Source organism: Aythya marila (genome assembly GCF_965140915.1).
Source record: "Aythya marila genome assembly, chromosome: 10".
Taxonomy (NCBI): Eukaryota; Metazoa; Chordata; class Aves; order Anseriformes; family Anatidae; genus Aythya; species Aythya marila.
The window spans coordinates 18,574,842-18,596,228 of NC_139051.1; the positions used below are offsets into that span (position 1 = coordinate 18,574,842).

The 21,387-nt window shown below is 37.8% G+C and overlaps 1 protein-coding gene across 6 annotated transcripts in view; it reads left to right on the forward strand.

Annotated features, from left to right (window-relative positions):
- The first annotated feature begins 3,714 nt into the window (after window positions 1-3,714).
- HDAC11 (histone deacetylase 11) overlaps window positions 3,715-21,387 on the forward strand; it is a 33,820-nt gene continuing 16,147 nt past the window's right edge. For all 6 annotated transcript variants that reach the window (XR_014318179.1, XM_082768209.1, XM_082768208.1 and 3 more), the window contains exons 1-6: window positions 3,715-3,737; window positions 4,751-4,899; window positions 7,924-8,024; window positions 13,633-13,749; window positions 18,838-18,880; window positions 20,417-20,493. Coding sequence is in view for 5 of the 6 variants with exons in the window: in XM_082768209.1 (XP_082624335.1) it covers window positions 3,736-3,737; window positions 4,751-4,899; window positions 7,924-8,024; window positions 13,633-13,749; window positions 18,838-18,880; window positions 20,417-20,493 (489 nt within the window). In the remaining variant the exon portion in view is untranslated. The remainder of the gene's footprint in view (window positions 3,738-4,750; window positions 4,900-7,923; window positions 8,025-13,632; window positions 13,750-18,837; window positions 18,881-20,416; window positions 20,494-21,387) is intronic.

Here is a 21,387-nt window from a genome sequence, read left to right on the forward strand (position 1 = left end):
GGCAGATCAAAGCCCTTGGGATCAAAGAGATTAAAGCACAGGTTCTCAGAATACCATTTTCCAATTGGAAAACAGATGAATTTATAAAGAAAATTTAATTAATGAGTTCTTATTTAAAAATAAAAAAAAATACAGAAAAAGTAATTACATCCCAATGTAAAAGCAGTCCCATTTCCTTATAGTTCTTTACAAGTGTTTCATCCTGATTTTATCTGTAGCATATTTCTTTATGCCACCTGTTTCAAAAGATTTAACTCAAAATAGTTTGACAGCAAATTATCTGTGATATGGCTCTTACTTCTGTCCTGAGGGTGCCTTGCCCCTTAAAGTAAGGACATTTTGCGTCTCACAGCCACAGCACAAGATGATTTGCACACTGCTTTTTTCTACACGCTGCCATGACGAGATGGAGGCGAGAGTTTGGAGGTGGCTGAGTTGCCTCCATACAGAGGAGCAGCATGCCTGTGTGAGTCGGGCCCTGATCAAACCTACTGAGATTATCCCAGCTCTTGCATTATTCCAACTCTGAATGTTAGAGGCAGGACCTGGACACTTTGTAAGAGGTTAAAATAACACTTTAAGGTGCAATGACTCTTAATTTGGCATCATACTTCGGTGACCCAAAGGATTCATTACATGCAGATTCATTACATGCATCCATAGACCCAATTTTCTTCTTATTATGGATTTGCTATCACTGACTTTTGTCTCCAATTCCAGTTAATTAATATGAAAAAAAAAAAAAAACAACAAAAAAAAAACCCAACAACTTATGTTTCAACAATCATCAAATTTTAGTCATTCTAACACAATGAAACATCAGAACTAAAGGCATTTTCTGTTTTATGGGAGGTTGAGAAGCTGATGATGGGCTTTTACTGTCCCTTCAAAAAACAAGGTAGTTTGCCAAATTCTGTCTTTCTTCTAAGGAATGAATGTGCAACAAATTGTAAGAACAGATGTAATAACCAGATTCAATTACTGGCAAACCTAATCAGCTTTTTTCATATGGGACGCTATTCAGACACATTCTTCTGTTTACTGAAATAAGTTTTTTGCTAGTATGCTGGGCTCGGGACCCATCTTGAAATGGATCCACACAAGTGGATCCCTGGACTTCAAAGAGTCCAATCATATGAACAGCTTGCAAAGAGTTCTGTGGAAGGCTGGGGTTATTACCTGAGTGAATTTCAATCTAGAGCCACATTATAAAAAAGTATTTATCTTCGAAAGGAAGTCTCTCCTTCCAAAGGTGTTTTTTTGTGATTTTCAGCATGAAATGAATGATCTCCTGGATGACAAAGAGCAAATTAAACAGGCCAACCTTGAGAGTTAATAGGCTGATGGTTATTTATTATAACAACGATATGCCTGTGCTTTCAAGTATGCAGCAATTAATAAACTCCCTTACCACAGGACACCAGTGTTATCCATAATGTTGTCAAAACCATTCAAGTCGCACTTTGTCTCAACACAAGGAGAACTGTATAAGGATAAAACATTTCCTTTGTCTCAGGAAAATGGAGCTATCAGTCTGAAAATAGCATCAGTACACTGTACAAGCTGGGCTGTAATTAATCTATTTTCTCACTTTTACAATGCATTTGGGGCCTAATTTTTGAAGGATTCAAAGAAAAAAAAAAAAGGAAGGCTGTGTTCTGTACTGTGTGTAACTATTTTTTACTTGTTATAGGTATGTGTCTTTATTCTGAATGACTTTGGTCATATTCTCATAGTTTCTGCTGACTTACATATGTTGCTTTGCTTTTTTAATTGTAAAGCAAAGATTAGAACTCAGCAGAACTCTTAAAGGAAATATCTTTCAGCAAAAAATATGGATTTGGGTATTCCAGTACATTTTGTCAATATATATTAATTTAAAAGTCTGTTGGTTTGTCTTTTTTTTTTTTTTTTTTTTTTTAGATCAACATATTTCACTTACACATATTTTAAATAATTTTAATTATTGTGATATCACTTGAAACCCAAATCTTCTTAAACAAACTTTTTGAGAGTGAACCAAAAATGTTAGTTATTCTGCTCTGTTTTTTTCAACCATGCTGTAAGGTTTCCTAATCCACCAGCCTTGAAAATTCTGCTGGCAGAACCTGAAGCTCTGAGAATGGCCGAAAGCCAGTACGGGTCATTGTTGTACATGTACATGTTTTAGGCCTACTTCATGAGGAAGTTGTCACCTTCCTATATAAAAAGATAAGACCAAACAACAATATTATGCCCCATGTGATTTGTTTAAAAACTTAGTAGTGTAACTGACAGCAATGAAACTCATTGCAGTAATGAAACTAAGCGTAAATGTTTCCACACTTGGGTTGTTCATCCTCTGGGGCGGCACTGTGCATTTGCAATCACAGAATGCCCAAATGCATCCAGTAATGCAGAGGATTTATAAACAATATTTTCTAATTTCTAACATTTTAAACTCAGCAAGAGTGAACAGTTATTAGTCTAAATGTGCAGAGCACTTTCTTAGGGTGCCTCTTAGAGATCAAGCACATCTCTGCCACTGAAGCAGAAAGAAAAAGGTGCTCCTAAGAGGCCTGTTGGGGATCAGTCTGTGGGTAAGGAGAGCTTGAGTTACGGTAGCACAGGAGGGAAACAAAAGCAACTAATGTCACATCTAGCCAGCACAGAGAAGATGTTTTCATTTGTTTTTGTTGGGGTGAAAAAATTAATGGTGAAGTCAACTTTCCATTTTGAGGAGTGTGGATGTCACAGTTCAGATATGAATGATAAATGGCAGAGCGTATATAAAAAACAATTTACCATATCCAACAAATAAGGAAGCTAGTCTGCAAATGTTTTTAATTTATGATTAGAAGTTAATTTAAATGAAAATGAAATATTATTGTATTTGTAACTAATTAACAAAGCAACTCAAGCTTTAATTAAACACCAAGCATTAAGCAGTCAGTACCAGACTAAAAGGTAGATATGCTGAACTAGTGCTGAGGCATGTGCATGAAGGGCTGGAACAAAAAGAAATGTTAATTAAATGATAATGTCAGAGGGACAGAATGTTTTCTCAGGATACCGGTCTCCTGCTGCTGAATAAACACCAAGGTGAAGTCCAGGCATCCATCAGAAACGCATGCCAAGCCCAAACCAGCATATTTCACAAGGAGAGACATTTGTCTGGAGCCCTCGTACAGAGGCGCTATTCCTCCTGAGGAAAGAGTACTTCTGCATTTTTATGGGCTGCTTGACAGGCGCTGCTGCTATGGAGGGCCATTGCTCATGATGCTGGTATTGATTCAGCTGTACCATGGGAGAGGAACTGCTTTTTCTGTATGTTCAAAGGGGATTAGTAAAGTACACTTAGAAATTGGCTCTTGACTTGAAATTGGCTCTTGGCTCGTTTTACTTGTGTATGGTGGCTCCAAATTTAGCAGTGATTCCCGAGGGAGTTCAGCCCTTCATCGCGATAACATCACGATTTCACCTCAGCTTTCCTCGTCCTGCTCCCCCCTGCTGTCCCTCCTCACTCCCTAACGCCTCGTTCATTTCATTTTCACCACAAGAACCGCGTTTTCCTGCCCGCAGAGCCCGTCGCCCTGGACCTGCTCTAGCCTCCGCCCCGCGCCACCCCTCAGCGGGCCGCCATTTCCCTCACGGCCCGGCCCCGGGGCCGTGCCCTCCGTGCCTCCGCCCCGCGGCGGGGCGGGCCGGTGGGGCCGGTGGGGCGGGGCGGGGCGGCCCGCAGCCTGCCCGGCGGGGATGTGAGTACCGGGGCCGGGGGGGCAGCTCTTGGGGGCGGCCTGAGCTGGTACCAGCCGCCGACAGCGGCCGGCCTGGCCCTGGAAGGCTCGGGGGAGCCGGGAGGGAGCGGTTATCTGCGCTCCCGGCTCCCGCAGCCCCGAGGGGCAGGCGGCATGTTCCCGGCTCGGCCGGGCCGCCTGTCGCGGGGGGTGAGGCGGGGGGGCCCCGCTGGTGCGGGGAGTGGGGCCGCTGCCTCAAAGCCTCCGCTGTGCTTTGGTGCCTGTGGGGGCGTGCGTTAGAAGGGCGGTTTTGAGCGTGTTTCGGCTGGAAATAAGGGAGGTCTGTTTGTATTGTTCATCTGACAAAGAGCCCTTCTGTCTGCTCAGCAAATTGGGAAGCCTCTTGTAAACTTCGAGTAAAGTCTGTGGAGCGAGAGAGGTGTTTGGGGTGCTGGGCGGGGGCCCGGGAGGGGCAGGAGCAGGTGGAGCGGGCGCTGTGCGAGCAGGAGCCTCCCAGGTGCGGCCTGACCTGGCCAGCGTGCGCACGCGTGCTTCAGGAAAGGGTCACCAAGTGTGCTTCTAAAGGAGCCTGGCGATGTGTTTATTTGAGGTTATGTCAGCTCACAACGCTGGTTGCACCTGCTAAGACAGAGGTACTGCTCAGTGAACGTAAGGGGACTAGGGGAGAGAAGCAAATGCTTCCGTTACTTCATTTCTGCAGTTAACTTCGTGTGCGTAATTCTCTAACATATGTTCTTCACTAGCTTCTCTTCCCTACTGGTTATTTAAAAAGTTTTGACTGTGCTGGTGGGAAGCGAGTTATGTTACTCAGCCTGACCCCACTGCCGAAGAGCTGTGAAACACCAAGCAGGTGTTCCTTCCGGTAACTACGGGAAATAGCATCGCCAGGAACCGTTCCCAGTGAAAAGCTGATAATAAGAACTTTAATTGAATTCTCAAAATATAAATTCAAAATATTGAGTTGTGTATGTGGTTCCTAGAAGCAATGACTAGTTTGGTGTTTGCTTTTAAAGGCCTCACAGAAGCGAGTTGTATGAAGACGTTCCATCAGGATGCTGGCCTATCGTATATTCTCCAGACTACAACATCACGTTCATGGGACTGGAGAAACTGCATCCCTTTGATGCAGGGAAGTGGGGAAAAGTAATTAACTTCTTGAAAGGTAAGGTAAGAGAATATAGCACTCAGACCAACATTTGTACAAATTGATTAAAAGTAGTGTAATTAGTGCAGGCTTCTGTTAGTAATTGCCAATATACTAGTGACTGTACATCTTCACTTCTCCTTGGATAGATTTAAGCTATGCACTTTAGTCGCTATTGCAGTGCTTTAATATTCTGATGTATATGCAGATATTAATTTTTACATGTTAAATTGGTTGTAGGATTTGAGGTAGGTTGAGTGTCACATGTTACACATTCTTGAAGGTCTTCCACATGAAATACTGCAAAGATGAAATTGTGTCTTGTTAGAGCAAACATCCTACACCAGGGCTTTTGAATACAAAGGTTTATTTCATGGTTCTTTGAAAATGTAAGTTCTTGCCTGCTTTACTAAATAAAGCCTGTGGTTTTGTTTTTGGCTCTATCATGGTGTCTGTACTTAGTGAAACTTGTGAAATCTGATTGAAAATACAAGTTCATTAAGAGATTTGCTCTCCCCAGAGGTGTGAATAATACTAGTCAGAGTAACTAGCTTGGTTGACTTCATTCTGGCCCAGAGCTTTACAAGTCTGAGTTAAAAGGAGTAGGAAGAAACATAAGTATAGCAATGTGTTAGACAATCTTGAAATATTCCAGGCCTTTGTGATGCAAAGGGAAACATGAACTGTACAGAATTTCATTTCTTGGCCGTTATGAGAAGGATTCATGTGGGATATGAGAACTATTTCTACCTCTAAAGTGAGTGCCAGAATATTGTCTTCAAGCACAGCCTGAGTCAGGTGCCTTATGTACCTGGCTTAGTGCCGTGTTTTGATACAGATTCGTAATGATTCTTACATTTTCTTTCAGTGCAAGGCTAGTGTATGAGAACATTTCCTTTAAGTTTCCCCTTGAAGATAGCTGCTATTTGTAGTTCGAGTTCTTTCTTTTGAAGACTAAGCCTTGATCCAAAACTGAATGCAGACTTCAATTTTGTCGCACTAAATGGAAAATCCTTCCCATGGTAGCTGCAAGCTTACAGTTTGGCTTGCAAGACCTGCATTGCAGTTTGGGAGTACTGTGTACAGATTTCTGTAGCCAGTGTGCTTCCATTGCTTTTGTACCTGGTGTAACGAGAAAGAAGACATTCCATCTGGCTTGTGAAACTACAAGTGTTAATGACCAGCTTGCTGCGGGCTGTAATGTGGTTACTCATGAGACTGCAGACAGTCTACTGGCAAATGGCACTTCCCAGTGTGAAAGATCAGAGCAACTTGTATAAATACGTTCTTTTATTAATGTCATTATATTATTCTGATAATGACTGGGAGGAACTTTGAGACCTCTACTGACAGGCAGAACTTTTTGTGATGGTTTTTGTTATTGCTGCTTAAATAAATTAGAAGATACAGAAATACTTGAAGGAAATAGAAATGTAAGAACACAAGTTAGAGGGAGATCCTATAAAAACTTGACATTTTTATCTAAAATTTAAGTTCATTCATCGAGGTTAAAAGAACAAACAAACAAAAAACACACCTTTTCTTGCCAAGACAAAGGTTATCCAAGAGCCAGGCCTGTTCCATTTATGTGGTCCTAATGACTCCTTCAGCTGATGATCTTTTGCAGTGTAGTATTGCCCTTACTATTTTAGGCTACCTTGTATTCATTTAACTGAGATTGAATGAATTCTAACACACCATTTAGTAGCTGGATCTGCCTTCTAGCAGTTAACTATCCATGTATTGGATTCCACAAGTATTTTCTGAATCAAAACCTTTGCCTTTCTGCTCCTTCTCTGTGTGAAGTCTTTTCCTCTAGCTCTTTTCTACATGAGATGTCTACTCTTCCCTCATCATCTCTGACACTCCTGGTGTTCTCTGGCTCTGTAGTAACCTCTGTTAACAGCTGATCTGCACAGTTCCTATTATTTTCTAGAAAATCATCAGTGAAAATCTGTCTACACTCACTTTCTTCTTCCTCAGGAATGAAGCTGTTAGTATTTTGGCTTTATGTCTGACATGAATGAAATGTTTCTCAAGCCACAGTCCAGAAAAACATAAGCTTGCCAAAGTAAATATTGTTGCAGGTGCTGTTCTTGCATAACACTAAGAACAAAATCTGTCATATTTTTGAGTTGATTTTCATCTACTCCAAGTATTAGAATTGAAGGAAAGGCATAGTTTTAAACTCCAGTCCTGTAACAAATACTAAATTTAGTCTGGGAAGGTCAGCATGATGCCTTATATTTGTTGTAGCAATTTGTTGATACACTTTGTTGATGTAGCATACATTTGTTAATGTAGCAATCATGAAAAGCAACAATGTTTTTTCTGAACGGCTTGTGTTTTTTAAGTCAACCTAAACTTGAACTTTCTGGCAAGTATGCATTCAATTGTGTTACCTTTGTTCATATACAGAAATCTTGGAGTGACGTTTTGCAACTTTCTCTTTTAAAACCAGGTTTTAAATAAACTATCTTTTGGTCTCTAAGGGAAAGAATTAATAGCTGCTCATTGGTATTTCATGAAATTAAATGAAGCTAGGAGTGTGACAGATACCACAGTTACGTGTAAATGTTCACTTCCATGAATATTCAAGTAATTATTTTTTTTTTTGGTGCTGCTTTGATTTAGGGAACTGAATACTAGTATCAACTGTGGAATTTCTTAAAGCATATTAAAGGAATATTTGATGTATGAGTACTAAGATTTCTCAAGTGTATCAGGTCTTAGACTGTAAGGTGTCTTGTATTTCTTCCTGTCCATCCTCTGTTAGTATCAGTCTTTTCATTCAGTTTAAACAAGACATTACCATGATTACACTGTGAAAAGTTTCTGAAAAATATATATATATTAATAGCTTACAATAGATTATGTATTTGGAAATATATAAACACTGAGTAAACACAAAGGGTTGCACTGATTTATGTTACAGATTTAGGAATTAAGTCAAGGTCTAAGTAGCTTCTTAGGCAATGTGGAGTATGGGGAGTTAAGTGATTGTATACAATGACAACTACAATTTTTCTCCTGTTGTTTCAGAAGAAAAGCTAATTGGAGATGACTTGATTGTACAGGCACGGGAAGCTACGGATGAAGATCTTTTGGTTGTTCACACGAGGCGCTACCTTAATAAACTAAAGGTGCTGTACTTACTAATGTGTCTTTCAAGCTAAGTGTCTAGAAACAATGTGAAAGGTAATATGTATCCTACTTGATTCATTATAGGATCGTTTTTTACAGATTATAGATGAGTTTTTCATATTTTGAATTCAACATTCACTTTGAGAATAGTGAAAGAAAATCACAGAAATACAAGGCAAGCCAAATTACAGAACATGGATAGGAAGAGGGTCTACCATCTTACATAGGCATATTTCAGCAAAGTTGAAACATAAGGGAAGTTATGATGTTTGAGATTCAAATAATATTCTCCTTAGTACCAGGGATTTGGCCTTGAAGTGTTGTTTTGTTTTACTCTAGTAAAATCTGTTTTTGAGGTTGAAATTTTATTGAAGAGCCCTGAAACTGAATATGTTATTTCATATTACTTAATGTGAGGATTTCTTTATGGATTTGAGTTTTATACAATCTCAGAAGAGTGTCCAAGTAGGAATTCTGTCATTAGTCTGTTGAGGGGGGGGGAAACAGTGGTTTCATACTTAAAGACCGACTGTGTCAATGGAATACAAGAGCCAAAAGATCAATGTGGGGCATAATCTTGTGTGTTATCTGTGTAAAGGTTCCAGTAGTGGCCCATACAAGGTTAAATATTCGTGAAAGAAAAGGGAGCATGAATCGGATGTTTCAAAATGAAACATCCATTTGTTAAACTTGCATTTAACTTTAAAGCATAAACATGTGAGATCATTGTTTCTGAAAATGTATTGTTATCCGTAGAAAGAATTGCATAGTGGCAGGTGACACTGCTTTTTGGTGGCAGCTCTTCACTAGGAGGGAAGGGGAGAGATTTATATTAAAAATAATCTTTCATTTCATAATTCAAAAGAAGTTACTTTAAGTCATCTTTGTCCTTCCTCAATGAAAGAGTCCTTGTATTGCTATTTCTGGAATGTTTTATTTTTCTGTGTAAGAAATCTATTATTTGTGTGACTTCCTCACTTTTAATCCTTTTCTGTGTTCTTTTAGGCTTCTTCATTCATTGCTAGGAAGTTACTTGCAATTTCATACATCATTAGATTTGATCTTATTGCAGCTATTCTTGATATTGAGCTTTTAATTCCATGGAACCACCCACCTCTTTTTACTGAGTCACTTCTTTGGAGCAGGATGTAATGTGCATAGCTCTGTTTGAAATACAATATTTTTAGTACCTGTAGGGTGGCTTCACAGAGAATTGTCTGATAACCTGTGTCCTGGTGTTCAAAACCAGTATTGTCTTGCAATTCCAGATGTCATTAATTTTATCTCCCATGTTGCCCTTTTACTTGAGAGCGTATTTCCTACAGTTGTAGGAATTGAAAGATGTCATATTGGTCAAGCTAGTGAATTCCTGCCAAGCAGCAAAGATGAAAGTGGTTAGTTGCAAACGAAAACCAGCATAGCTAGACGTGGTAAGGCACAAGGCATCCTCTCTGCTTCCTCATGTGAAGTCTTCTGTGTTACTTTATTCTATTTTTTTTAGTTCAGACAGATACGGATCTACCAAAAAATGGCATAGTTTTGCATTATGTCATATAAAATTTGAACATGAATTTGGTGGTATATTTCCATGCACTTGCAAGAAGAAATGGTGTTTGGTACCTTAAAAGAAGCTGAAGAAACTGCCTAGGATGATTCTGCATTTCATAATTCAAAAGTAGTTATTTTGGGCTGGGGTTGATTGTAGTGGGAAAAAAAAATTGCTGTGCACAAAGTAGATCAAGCAGTGTACTGTAAATCAGTTCTGTTTTGGGAGAAGGGGCGTACCTGTTTGCCTGCTTAAGGTAATATGAACACTCCTTAGAACAAAACTTGGTGTTTTAAATTGAGGTGACTCTCCCCTCTGAGATACTCCTTTGAAGAATTAAGGTCTGTAAAGTAATGACTAGACTTCGGATAATTTGCTTGCTGTCTCTTTGTCTCTTCTCGCCATCTTGTTCTAGTGTTATGGAAAATAATGAATTTCATGTATATCGCCATTCTGAAATTCTAGGCAATGAGGTTTAACCTCGTTTTGCAATTCCTAAGTCTTACACTTGAAACATTTTAATCTGACTCAGAAGTCTTACGATAACATAAGTGAGCAAATACCGAAATGTGAATAACATGGGTAATGCTTGTGTGTCAGTCAAACATGAGATGTGCTTTTTCTGGAAGTGACCTGAATCAGGTGATACTCAGTTGAGCTTACAAATTTTAGTGTGTTCTCATATATTTGCAAATGAGGTAGATATTAAGAAAAAGTAATCACTTTCTTGGAAATGTAAATTTTTATGTCTAGTAAAAAGTGGATGTGTTTCATAAAAATGAATCAATAGAAATCATGCCATGTGGACATCTTGTTATGTATGAGATCAATGTATCACATCAGAGACTTATATAATCCTTCAAAAAGGAGCATAGAGGTTCTTCAGAATGAATTTTACATGGGCCTGGAGGGCTCTGATCTTGTGATTACAGAGAGTGTTTTCTAGTGCTTGTGTGCTTTGGCTCATGCCCTGTCGTCTGAGTGCATCTGCTGTGAGACACAGAGCAAAGGTGGTAGGGCTCTTGGGCATAAAAGCAGTAGAAGAAGCTTTGTACAATCAGTTCAGCCTGTGATATCTCTGGCTGTTTGAGGTGTTCAAGAAAACAGCACAAAATGGATTTGGGCAGTGTGCATTGCTGTAGTTGACCACAGATGACTTGGTTGCTGAAAACATGTGGTTTTGGTTTGGGTAAAATGAGCACCACTGCAGGTCCTTACCATTCCCCTGCTCCTGTCCTCAGTTCATGCAGTTTCATGCTGTCACCCATTCTCTGCTTCCTATGTCATGCTTTTTCCTTGTTTTTTTTTGTTTTTTTTTTGTTTTTTTCAATCTTCATTGGTAAAACTTTTGTGAAGGCTAGTAGTTGTTTTCTGGAAAATATTCATTTAGAAAATCATGAGATGAAATAAATGTATTAGTTTTCACCTAAATTTTTGTGCGAGAGTTAATGTGTCAGGTGAAGGAATATAAAAATGTTATTGTAAAGATTATGGTATTTGAATAGAACACTGAACAAGAGGACTCAGTTACAGGGAGAAATACCTGACAGGCTTCAGTGTTTACACTAATGTGCTAGTGCAGTAGAGCATTCTTTGCAGCTGAAGTGTCTGTTAAGCCTCTTAAACAAGGGGATGAGGTAGCATTTGGTGAACAGTGATTTGTTTCTTGTTAGCATTCCTAACTCTTCAGTTGGAAGGCTGATACACAAAAAACTGCAGTTCTTGGCTGGTTGGTTTTCTCGGGAGTAGCACCTGGCTACCAGTAGATTTTATCAGTTCTGTAATACATGAATACATTATTAATAATTATTAATAATATTGCATCATACCTTAACCTGGAAGCTTCTGTGACTATTGCAAGCTTCTTAGTCTCCTGTTTGTTTTTATGTTAATTCAGGTTAAAAATGTACTTCCATCATCTATTGAAGATGAGCATAGCTCATCCCCAATGACCTTCTAAATAAAAAATTGTGTTGGAAGCTTGGTGTTGGATTTTTGAGTCTGTGAATTTTCTCTTAAAGCTGGGACCTGCTCCAGAAACTTATCAAAGATTTAAACACGGTTTAAATTTAGATATTACAGAATATATATATTTTTAATTTGACATGTTGTTGGCTATTTTAAAATGCTGGAATGCGATGAATGCGTAACATGAAAGGCAATACTTCAGAGTTCGATTTTGGTCATTCGTGTGCTTTTTGTATTAGTCCAAGATGATCAGCATAAAAGCAACTACTTTAGCTTTATCTTCCTAATATTAGTTTTGCAGTTTAATTTTTAGTCCTTGCATCCTTACTACCACATATTCAAATACGTTGAAAAATTGTTTATCCATATTAAGAATGGAGGTTTTTATAGTCAAGGAATAACAGTTGATAGTGGTTATGATTTTATTATAAAGTCCTGCAGGACTATGCTCATTAAATGCATATGTTACAGAGTCTGGGCTTAAACAAGGACAATTGAGAACTCTTGAGGTTTCTTCAGTTTTAGGGGTTTGGAGGATGTAATACGCTCCTGGGGGATGTTGCTCTTAGCTAAACTTAATGATACTGCCTAGTAGTTAATTTGGGAGGAGGGGATATTGAAGGAAAATAGACCAATTAAGGGTTGACCCAACTTCTTTACTCCTTTTAAGAAAACAGGGTGTGATGTTTAATTGAGACTTACATGTGTACATAGTTTTATATGAAACACAGGAATGTAAATAAATAGTTTTTTAAATCCTCTGATCAGCAGTAGGAATCTGTAAAGTTACAGATTTATGTATCTACTAGAATGTCATTACAGAATCAGTAAATTGGTGATGACGGTGAGAGCAAGTATCTACCAAAAGAAATAGTAGCTGATGTTTCTGTATAATATATACCATTTGAATGCAGAAAATAGTGATTTTTTTAAAAATTCACATTTGATGGGTTATTCTGTATCAAAGGAAGCTAATCTTTATTTCTGTGAAGATTTATGTTATGGCAGCTAACTGATGGCCTGGAAAACATAGTTAATATAGTCCTCATCTGTTCAAAATCATTTCTTATTTTTACAACTTGAAAAAAGTCTGCAATTATATCAGACCAATTCCTTTTGAGTTCTTTTTCAAACATATACGTAGCTGTTCTGTAAACGTGTTGCAGAAAATGTTAGAAAACAAAATTAGCACACGGAAGAAAAAAAGCATAACTACCCACAGTCTGAGGCAATACATTTCTTAAATGCTATAGTGGTGTTCCTTGAGAAGCATTTTCATTGAACTCTGCAGCTGTATTCTTGAATCAGACTTTCTTTACAGTCAGATGTTTCTTTTTCCCCCATATGTCAGGAATTGCATAAACACAGTGAAGTCCAAAGCAGTGAATGTTTTTGGACTTGGAGCTGCTCTGTAAAAATCCTCAACTGTGAATAGAAAGCTTTGTTTATTCCTTACCGACACCATTTATGGGTTTCTTGCAATCACTTAACCTGCAGGAGGATAGCTGTTGATTTGAGTCTTCCTTGCTTCTGCTTCTTCCCACTGAGATTATTATTTTTTTAAATTCAAGTGTTTAAATGCTGAACTTTTATGATGACCTTTCAGATTTGTGATAAAAATATGTATATTTTATCCAAATGTGGCCTCTTGCAATTCCATTTTAGAATGCCCGGATTGAATTGGTTTGTTACGTTGTGCTTGTTTTAAAGCTGAAATATAATAATACTGAAAGCAGTATTTTATCAAGCATTAGAAAGCAACTAAAGCACTTTGATGAAAAGATATTATGATACCTGAATATAAATGATAAATATTATTATAAATTTACAAATGAACTGTTGAGAAATACCACCTGTTTACCTCCAAAAAGTAATGTTCTATAGTTAAAGCATTGATAATTGTGAAGTCAAAGGACTTTTTCTGAATACCAGAAAACTGAGATAGTCATATGATTGTCTTCTGTTAAAATTGAATGATTCTTCATTCTATCGTTTGTAGATAGGTAACTTAATAAATAGCAATTGCTGAGATACATAAGTGTCATCATGAAGACAGGCTACATTAATTGGAACTTTTTTTTCCCACCTTGTAGTGGTCATTTGTTGTGGCTACCATCACAGAAATTCCACCGGTTCTCTTCCTTCCCAACTTCCTTGTTCAGAGAAAAGTTTTGAAACCTCTGCGAACCCAGACAGGAGGAACAATAATGGTAAGGTGTTCTTGATTGACTTTTTATCCTATTTATGTAAACCAGTGAGTTATAAAGCTTTATATAATGCAAAGCCTTGAACCCTGAAGTCCTGCAGAGGGAAGTAAACTAGTGTACAGTCCTGAAGTGAGCAAAGTTTGGCGCCTGTTGGCAAATACCAAGGTGAAGGGCAAACCTGATTTTATAGTCTGTAGTGTTCAGATAGTAGTAAGGGGCAGCCTGTGCAAGCCATGATAGAGATGGCAGGACTTACAGCAAATACAGAAACTGAATAGCTTGAACTGTGCTCAAATTCTAGGAATGGGAGGCTTCAAAAACAATCAGGTAGAAGGTGTTTTGAAAGCACATGCTTACCTAATGGCTGTGGTTTGGTTACTGTAGGTATTAGGTAAGCGTTTACATTTAAAAATCACATTATGCTTGGTTTTGAATAGTTAGTGTCTATTTTTAATGAAGAAAGTTACTCTTTCTTTTGTTGTAGATACTGTGTAAGCAGCTCAGCTGAACTGGGGTGAGATGTGGCCTGTTTTCACCTTAACAGATTTGTTTTCTGATTAGTTAAATGAGTGCTCTGGGGAGAAGAGCTGTGTGTCACCAGACACTTAATTTTGCCAGAGAACTCCCATTAGAGATGTTGAAGAAGTACGAAGAACGAAAACAATTAATAGTTGAAACCAGGAATGAGTTATTTAAACCACATATTGAGGAAAAGATGCCTTAATAAGTTTAAATCTCTAACTAATGGAATCCTTTCTGCCCTTTATTCATTACTTGTCAGTGTAGATCTAGAGTTCAGAAACTGTACAGCGTGGTGCCAGGAGATGTTAACTGTCCCAGCCTCCCTTCACAGGCACTGAGCTGTAACAGTTACATAAATGGAGAACAAATAATCTAATCTGAAATCCATAATACTATGATACAAATGGATTTTTGCTGCCTTTTAGCTACCCTTTCTGAAGGCAGCTGTTCTTGGGTGCATGTGGAAAGGACAGAAGCAGATACTGCTTTTTCCTGTATCTCTTTGAAGCCAGTTACTGAAGAACATTATTCTGTGGGTTGGCAAACCTTTCAGAATATGTTTATGCCAGATAGGAGAATACAATTTATTGCAACCACTAGATATTAAAGGTGAGCAAGACTGGGAAGCTATAATAGAATGATAAAGTTAACAGCATTATTTTCAGAAATAGGCTATTGGGTAGCTTCCTGTTTCTGTCAACTGTAATATAGGTACTCAGTAATCCAACTGTGCACTCAAACTGAGGTTTCATATTTTTAAATGTTTACATTCTTGAATGTATCAAGAATTCATTAAAGACATCAATAATACAATAAGGTTTTCTACGATTACTGCAAAAAAGACAATGCAACATGGTATTCAGAAACAGTTAAAATACTGGATTTGAGAGTCCAGTGTGAGAGAACGATGCAAGGGAATCTAAAAGGTTGATGAAGCAATTTTCCCAAGTATTTGGTGAGGCTTGTGAGATTAACAGTCACTGCTCTCATTTGTGTCTAAGCGGATCTGGGAACTATTTAGTTTGAGTCCTCCTGGGTGAAATGATAGAGAGCCAACTATAATCAGATTTTTAGGGTAATATTAACTATATTGCTTTTATGTTGTATTTGCATGTCTTAATTGTAGAACAACTTAAGGTAGAATGATCGGTGGAAAAAATAGCCATTTATTTAGATATTTTAGTGTTCTGTTAAATCTGCAGCTGAACCGCTTGATTTGCAAGTGTATATCGAAAAGTGACTGGAGGCTTTTATTCTCTGTACCTTCTCAGATTTCAAAGCTTATTGGGCATGCTGTGAATTAGACAAATAAAAAACTTGCAGCACAGTTGACAACAATATACAATTATGTGTATTTATTGTGGAGGAGCAAGAGTTGCTTAAATTGAAAAAATGTTATGTTTTGCTTAATGTTAAAGACTGAAAATACTAACTAGAAAAATGTTGAGCATGTATTTGTATTTCTTCCATATCTTGTTGCTACCTTTAGAAGTTTTTTAATTCCAGAAGTCAGTGGAGCCATGGTAGTGTCCTCAAGAAATGCTGTATCAGCAGTAGTCTGAATTGCTTGTAGTAAAATATCTTATCCTGGGCATTTATGCAGAAATATTGTCATAAGGGAATGAACCTCATGCAGACAGTATCAAGTGGAACTTTGTGTATTTATGAATGTATTCTCAAGCAAGCTAGGTTTCTGATGCCAAGGTGTGTAACATAAGGACTCCAATTATTTTTCTGTAATATTTTTTATTGACCTGAGCTTTGGAAACATGGCATACGTAGCTAAGGGTTTATCTAATTGTTCTTGAAGGCATGCACTTTATTATTATTTATTTATTTAAAGTTGGTGAGCTTCAGACACAAAGCCAGTGGAAGTTTTGGTCTGTTGTTCTGGATGCATAAGAGGGTATATAACTTTCTGAAAAGTAAGAATTATCTCTGGGAGGAGGAGAAGGCTGCAGAGTTTGGTTTTAATTTAGATTCGTGAGTGGGAAGCGGATTTATTTTAAAATAAGTTGTATATGTCTTGCCCATTTTTGGCCACTGTCCAGCTGTTGTTCTTGCCTCTTAAAATCCATTTCCTAATTCTGCTTTTATGGTCTTCCTTTGCTCAGTCTTCTTGGATGTACATGTTACTTAACGTCGAAGTGAGGTAAAGAAATAATGTGAAAGAGTTTGTACAGCATAGCAGCATCAGATACATTTTTTTGGAGCCTTGAAAGCCTGCATAAGCAGGAGAAAAACAAAAAACTACTGAAAGTGTTGTGGGTAAACTTTTGGGTATATTGCACCATGGGAGGTGAGGTAGCAAAGTACAGCTTCCCCTAACAGGTGTTAACTGGCGAAAGTGAGATGTAGGAAGTTGAATACAGCGCATCCCTTACTGCAAGCCAGCATCAAGTCACTGGAATATTGTTTTCCTGGTAATTTACCAGGAGCTGGTAGATAGCACCAAACCGTTTTTGCTGATATCTGTGTAGTCAGCTTTCTTTCAGTGGAGTGTGTGGTGAGTTCTGGCAGTTTTATTTATCTTTTAAGCCTTATGTTATGAATTGGCTAGTAGTAGAGAGGGGAAAAAAGATAGCTTTCTGGATTCACGTGATTAATGCAGTCCACAGTGTTTAAAAGTTTTTGGTCCTCACTCAGAGGAAAAAGTAGCTTCCTTCCGTCTCCATTTAGTCCTTCAGTCTCACTTCAGATTCCTGCGCAGTTCTCTTCTGCGTTGTGTTGCTGACCACAGTCAGTAATGGTCATCAAGATGAGTCTGCTTTGCAAAACCCTGTCTGAGCAGGAATGTGCAGTGTCCTCCTTTACTGGTCATGCTGTCTGTCTTTGGGGGGCAGTGGTTACAAGGGGTGACTGAAATGGTGGTAGTGAAAAGTAACAGGGAAGAGTGCAGAGTTTGCTAAGATACTACCTTTGATATTTCTCAAGGGTCTTGACGTTCCCTCTGGTCCTATCATTGGTTACCTGTGAGAAGAGGCTGACCCCCAGCTCCCCACCCCTTCCTTTCAGGCAGTTGCAGAGAGCAATGAGGTCTCCCTGAGCCTCCTCTTCAGACTAAACACCCCCAGTGCCCTCAGCCGCTCCTCATAGAACTTGTGTTCCAATCCTTCACCAGATTCGTAGCCCTTCTCTGGACATGCTCCAGGGCCTCGATGTCCTTCTGGTAGTGAAGGGCCCAGAGCTGAACCCAGCACTCCAGGTGCATCCTCACCACAGCAGAGTACAGGGGGACAATCACTTCCCTAGCCCTGCTGGCTGTGCTATTCCTGATACGAGCCAGGATGCTCTTGGCCACCTGGGCCACATTCAGGCAAGTGTTGACCAGCACCCCCATGTACTAGAAAAGCAGTTTTGATTCACAAGACAGTAAATTTGTACGGTGTAAGTCAGAAGTACAGACAATCTTCTGCTGTGCTCGATGGTCCTGTTCATCATGAAAATTCCTGTTGTTTTTGTTCTTTTTAATGATTTTAAACAATATAGGAAGATTGGTTGTTCATGAGCAATCCCTGGGAAGTATGCTAAATAACAGATAATGTGCTTTCCCTGTAACTTAATTGGTATTATGGTTCAGAAACTATAGTCTTTCTCAAGATCTAATTTAGGATGGCATTTTCTTAGTAGGATAATATTTACCATCCAAGTTTCCTCAATACTAAACTAGAATTGTTCAAATGCTAGTGATGGATAATTCTCAACTGTCCAAACTTCCTTGCATGTATGATATGCAATATATTTGTTAATATATTAACAAATTAATATATTCTTTTCCATAATCATGGAAAAGAATAGTATGATGTTCCTTTTTTATTGTAGCTAGTAATATATTCTTTTTAACTTATTTTAACCTGTAGATAAATGCTTGCTTCAGTCCTCCTAGCCAGAATGTCAGTTTTTTTTTTTTTTTTGTAAAATGTAATTTAAGCCTTGATTATCTTCTCTCTGTTAATACTTTCCCTTCCTTCAATGTCCTTTGACTTTATAGAAGTGTAACAGACACAGGTTTTTTTTTTTTATTGAAAGGCAAAAGATTAATGTTCTACACTGTACTTGTTACATTACTTAAAAAAAAAAAAAAAAAAACATAGCCACAGGACACTTCATACTGTGGCATTTTTGTGTCCCCACCCACAGCTGAAGCTATGTTGATCTCTATTTTCAGGATTTGGAGCTGAAGTTCCTCCTATTTCTTACATGAGCAGGAAGGATATTAGGAGGTTCTTGCTCTCTCTTATTCCTACCAATACTTGTACTTTCACTTTTTAGTTTGACTGCTAGGGGTCAGTGTTCGTCTCCTCAAAGCACAGTTAGTTTTAAGTCTGTTTGACGGCCAGAGAATGAAATACAGATGTGATATCCAATATTTTTTTCAACTAATTATGCTGAGAATAGTTTGGTATGGCTTGTATTCGGAACTCTGATTCAGAATGACCTGCATTGGTAAAAACATGTGAAAACTCAACGGGCATGTTAGAATGTCAAGAGCTGCGTTTGGGGTAGGAGCAGACAGTGCTAAACGTTTGCTTCATTCATTCATCAAGTTCTTACTGTAATTTTCTTAAGGCAGGAAAACTTGCTGTTGATAGAGGCTGGGCAATCAATGTGGGTAAGTACAAATGTAATGCATTAAGTGATACCTAAAACTACATTTAAAATCATTATTTTCATTCAGTGTGATGTGTATTCTGTTTATAATAACAAAGTGACTGGGTTGTGTTTAATTTTAAATCAACTTTAAAGGAAAAAATGGTGAAAGTCCTAGTGGATTTTTTTATTCGCTATCACCCATGTTGCAACTTTACAACTAAATGAAAGTTATTTTAGAAAGCAATAAGGTAACTGGGTAAAGATATGATAGATACCTACATAGGGAACAGTGTTTGGCTTGTAGTGATGAGGAAAAGAAAAGGATAAAGATGTCCAGATCAGATGTAAATATTTCAATAAAACCTTCCATTAAATTATACAACAGTTCGCCTAGACATGATCAGCCAATTTATTTATATAACACCAAATCGAGCGATTGGCTGATGTTCATGAGAGTTGACTCTAACCAATACAGCCCTATTTTAGGCTGTGCAGTTCTTTCTGGAAAAGACTTAAATGTATAAATTATGAAGAATGTAGTGAATATAAATCTGCTCTCTTGCTCATGTTAAAATAGCAATGTAAAACCAGTAGTAAGCTATTGAAATAATATTTTGTCATGTAAGACTTAGCTTGTCATTTTCACGCAGCTCATCAGTTACGGGATTTTCCATTATTTCTTACCCATACTTCTTGATATTTCTGAAGGCAATAAATTCTGCATCTATGCAGCTTTCCTGTGTTTTGTTTTTTTTTAAAGTAAATTTCTGCCTTGAAATCGAAGATTTGCTGTGTAACATGTCTAATATTAAACTACCTTTTTATTCCTCTTTTAGTAACAAATAATACTTTAAGATGTAATCTTTGAAAAAATAAATATCCAATATTAAAAATTAAATACATTTAAAAAAAAATCTTTCATTTCCTGACATATAAGAGGGAGTGTTAATTTTCTTTGCCTAGATATTTGTAGCAGGTTTCTTGGTTAAAATGTTCTGGGTTAATATATAAAAGTATGTGTTTTGGGAGGAGCAAGATGAAGTACTTGTTATACGTAGTATACAACTTTGTTTTAAAGATCTTTTCTTAAAGTTTCCTTCTGGCTTGACTGTTTGTGTAAATAGAAATATGATGGCATGTGCAAATGCTGATAAAGCCATAGTTCTTAGGTATTTTTTGACTCGGCATTCAGCATGGGAAAAGAACTTTCCGCGTGTCCTTGCATTTGCCCATAATGTTAATTGGCTTCATTAGCAGTACGTCTTGTTGTGTGGGCACTACCTCACATGTGCATTTCTCAGTCCCTGCTAGGTAAAAGGGACAATGGCCTTCAAACTGGGCACCTGCTGATCCTTTGCATGGTGGCCTGATAGGTGCTACAAGACCTGTACAGAAACCCTAGGAGGTGTCTTGTGGTGCTAGGCTAGGGATTGACAACTCTAGGCAAGATTTTTCCTAAAGGAGAAAAAACACCTGATGTGATCTGTCTCTTTGTAAAGACCATGCATGTTCCCTAGTATCCAGCTTTTCACCTCTTCCACATTTTTATGTTTAGGAGGTGGCTTTCATCACTGTTCAAGTGACAAAGGTGGAGGGTTTTGTGCATATGCTGATATCACACTGGCTATTAAGGTAAGAAATATTCTTAAAATTGTATTTACTACTGCTAATGCAAATGGAAAAAAATCTCCACGTTAATTAATGAGAAATCTCTAACATCTTAATCAGAGAAAATATAAACTAGAGATGGATAGGAATAGGAAAATGTTATGATACTTAACGTTTCAGAACACAGTGCATATGCAGCTATTAAGTGGAAGGAAGAATTGCAGGGGTTGCAGGATCTTGAATGTAAATACGAACCACTACAATTGCATTAATAATCCTGAAGAAAAAAAACAACTACCACTGGCAACAAAAAAACACACTCAAACCAGATTTTTTAATAGCCTCGGCATTAATTATTTCAGCCTTGCGGTTGAACCTGCAAATTCAATGAGTTTCAGTGACTACAATAAAGACTTTGCAGAAACAGAAATCGTTTCTGAATCAAGCTGTGCTGTACAGCCCTCAGAGTAGTTCAAATTCATGAATAAAAACGTGGATGTCTCCAAAATAATCACTGAATGTGAATGAATTCATGTGCTATTTAGCTGTTGAAAGGCTGAAGCAAGAGCTTTCTGCAATTAGAGCTTATTTTTATCAAGTGTACTATGGTATATTTGTATACTGAAATATTTATAAAATATCAGTAATAATCAAAACATAAAAAAGCCCTAATGACTGCAGCACACTAAATGACATAACACCCTAATTTCTGTACACTGTAATTTGCAGAAAGTAATCCAGTGTTCTATTTTCTCTAGCCTTAAAATACAGATTGAGAAATTATAGCGGATGACAGTTTGTACAAAATCTTTGTTTTTTTACCATGTCTGTATTAAAAGATAGGAGTTTGGCAAAGTTAAGATGTAAAGAATTATTTTTTCTTCATAGACATGGAATAACAAATGAGTTATACTAGCT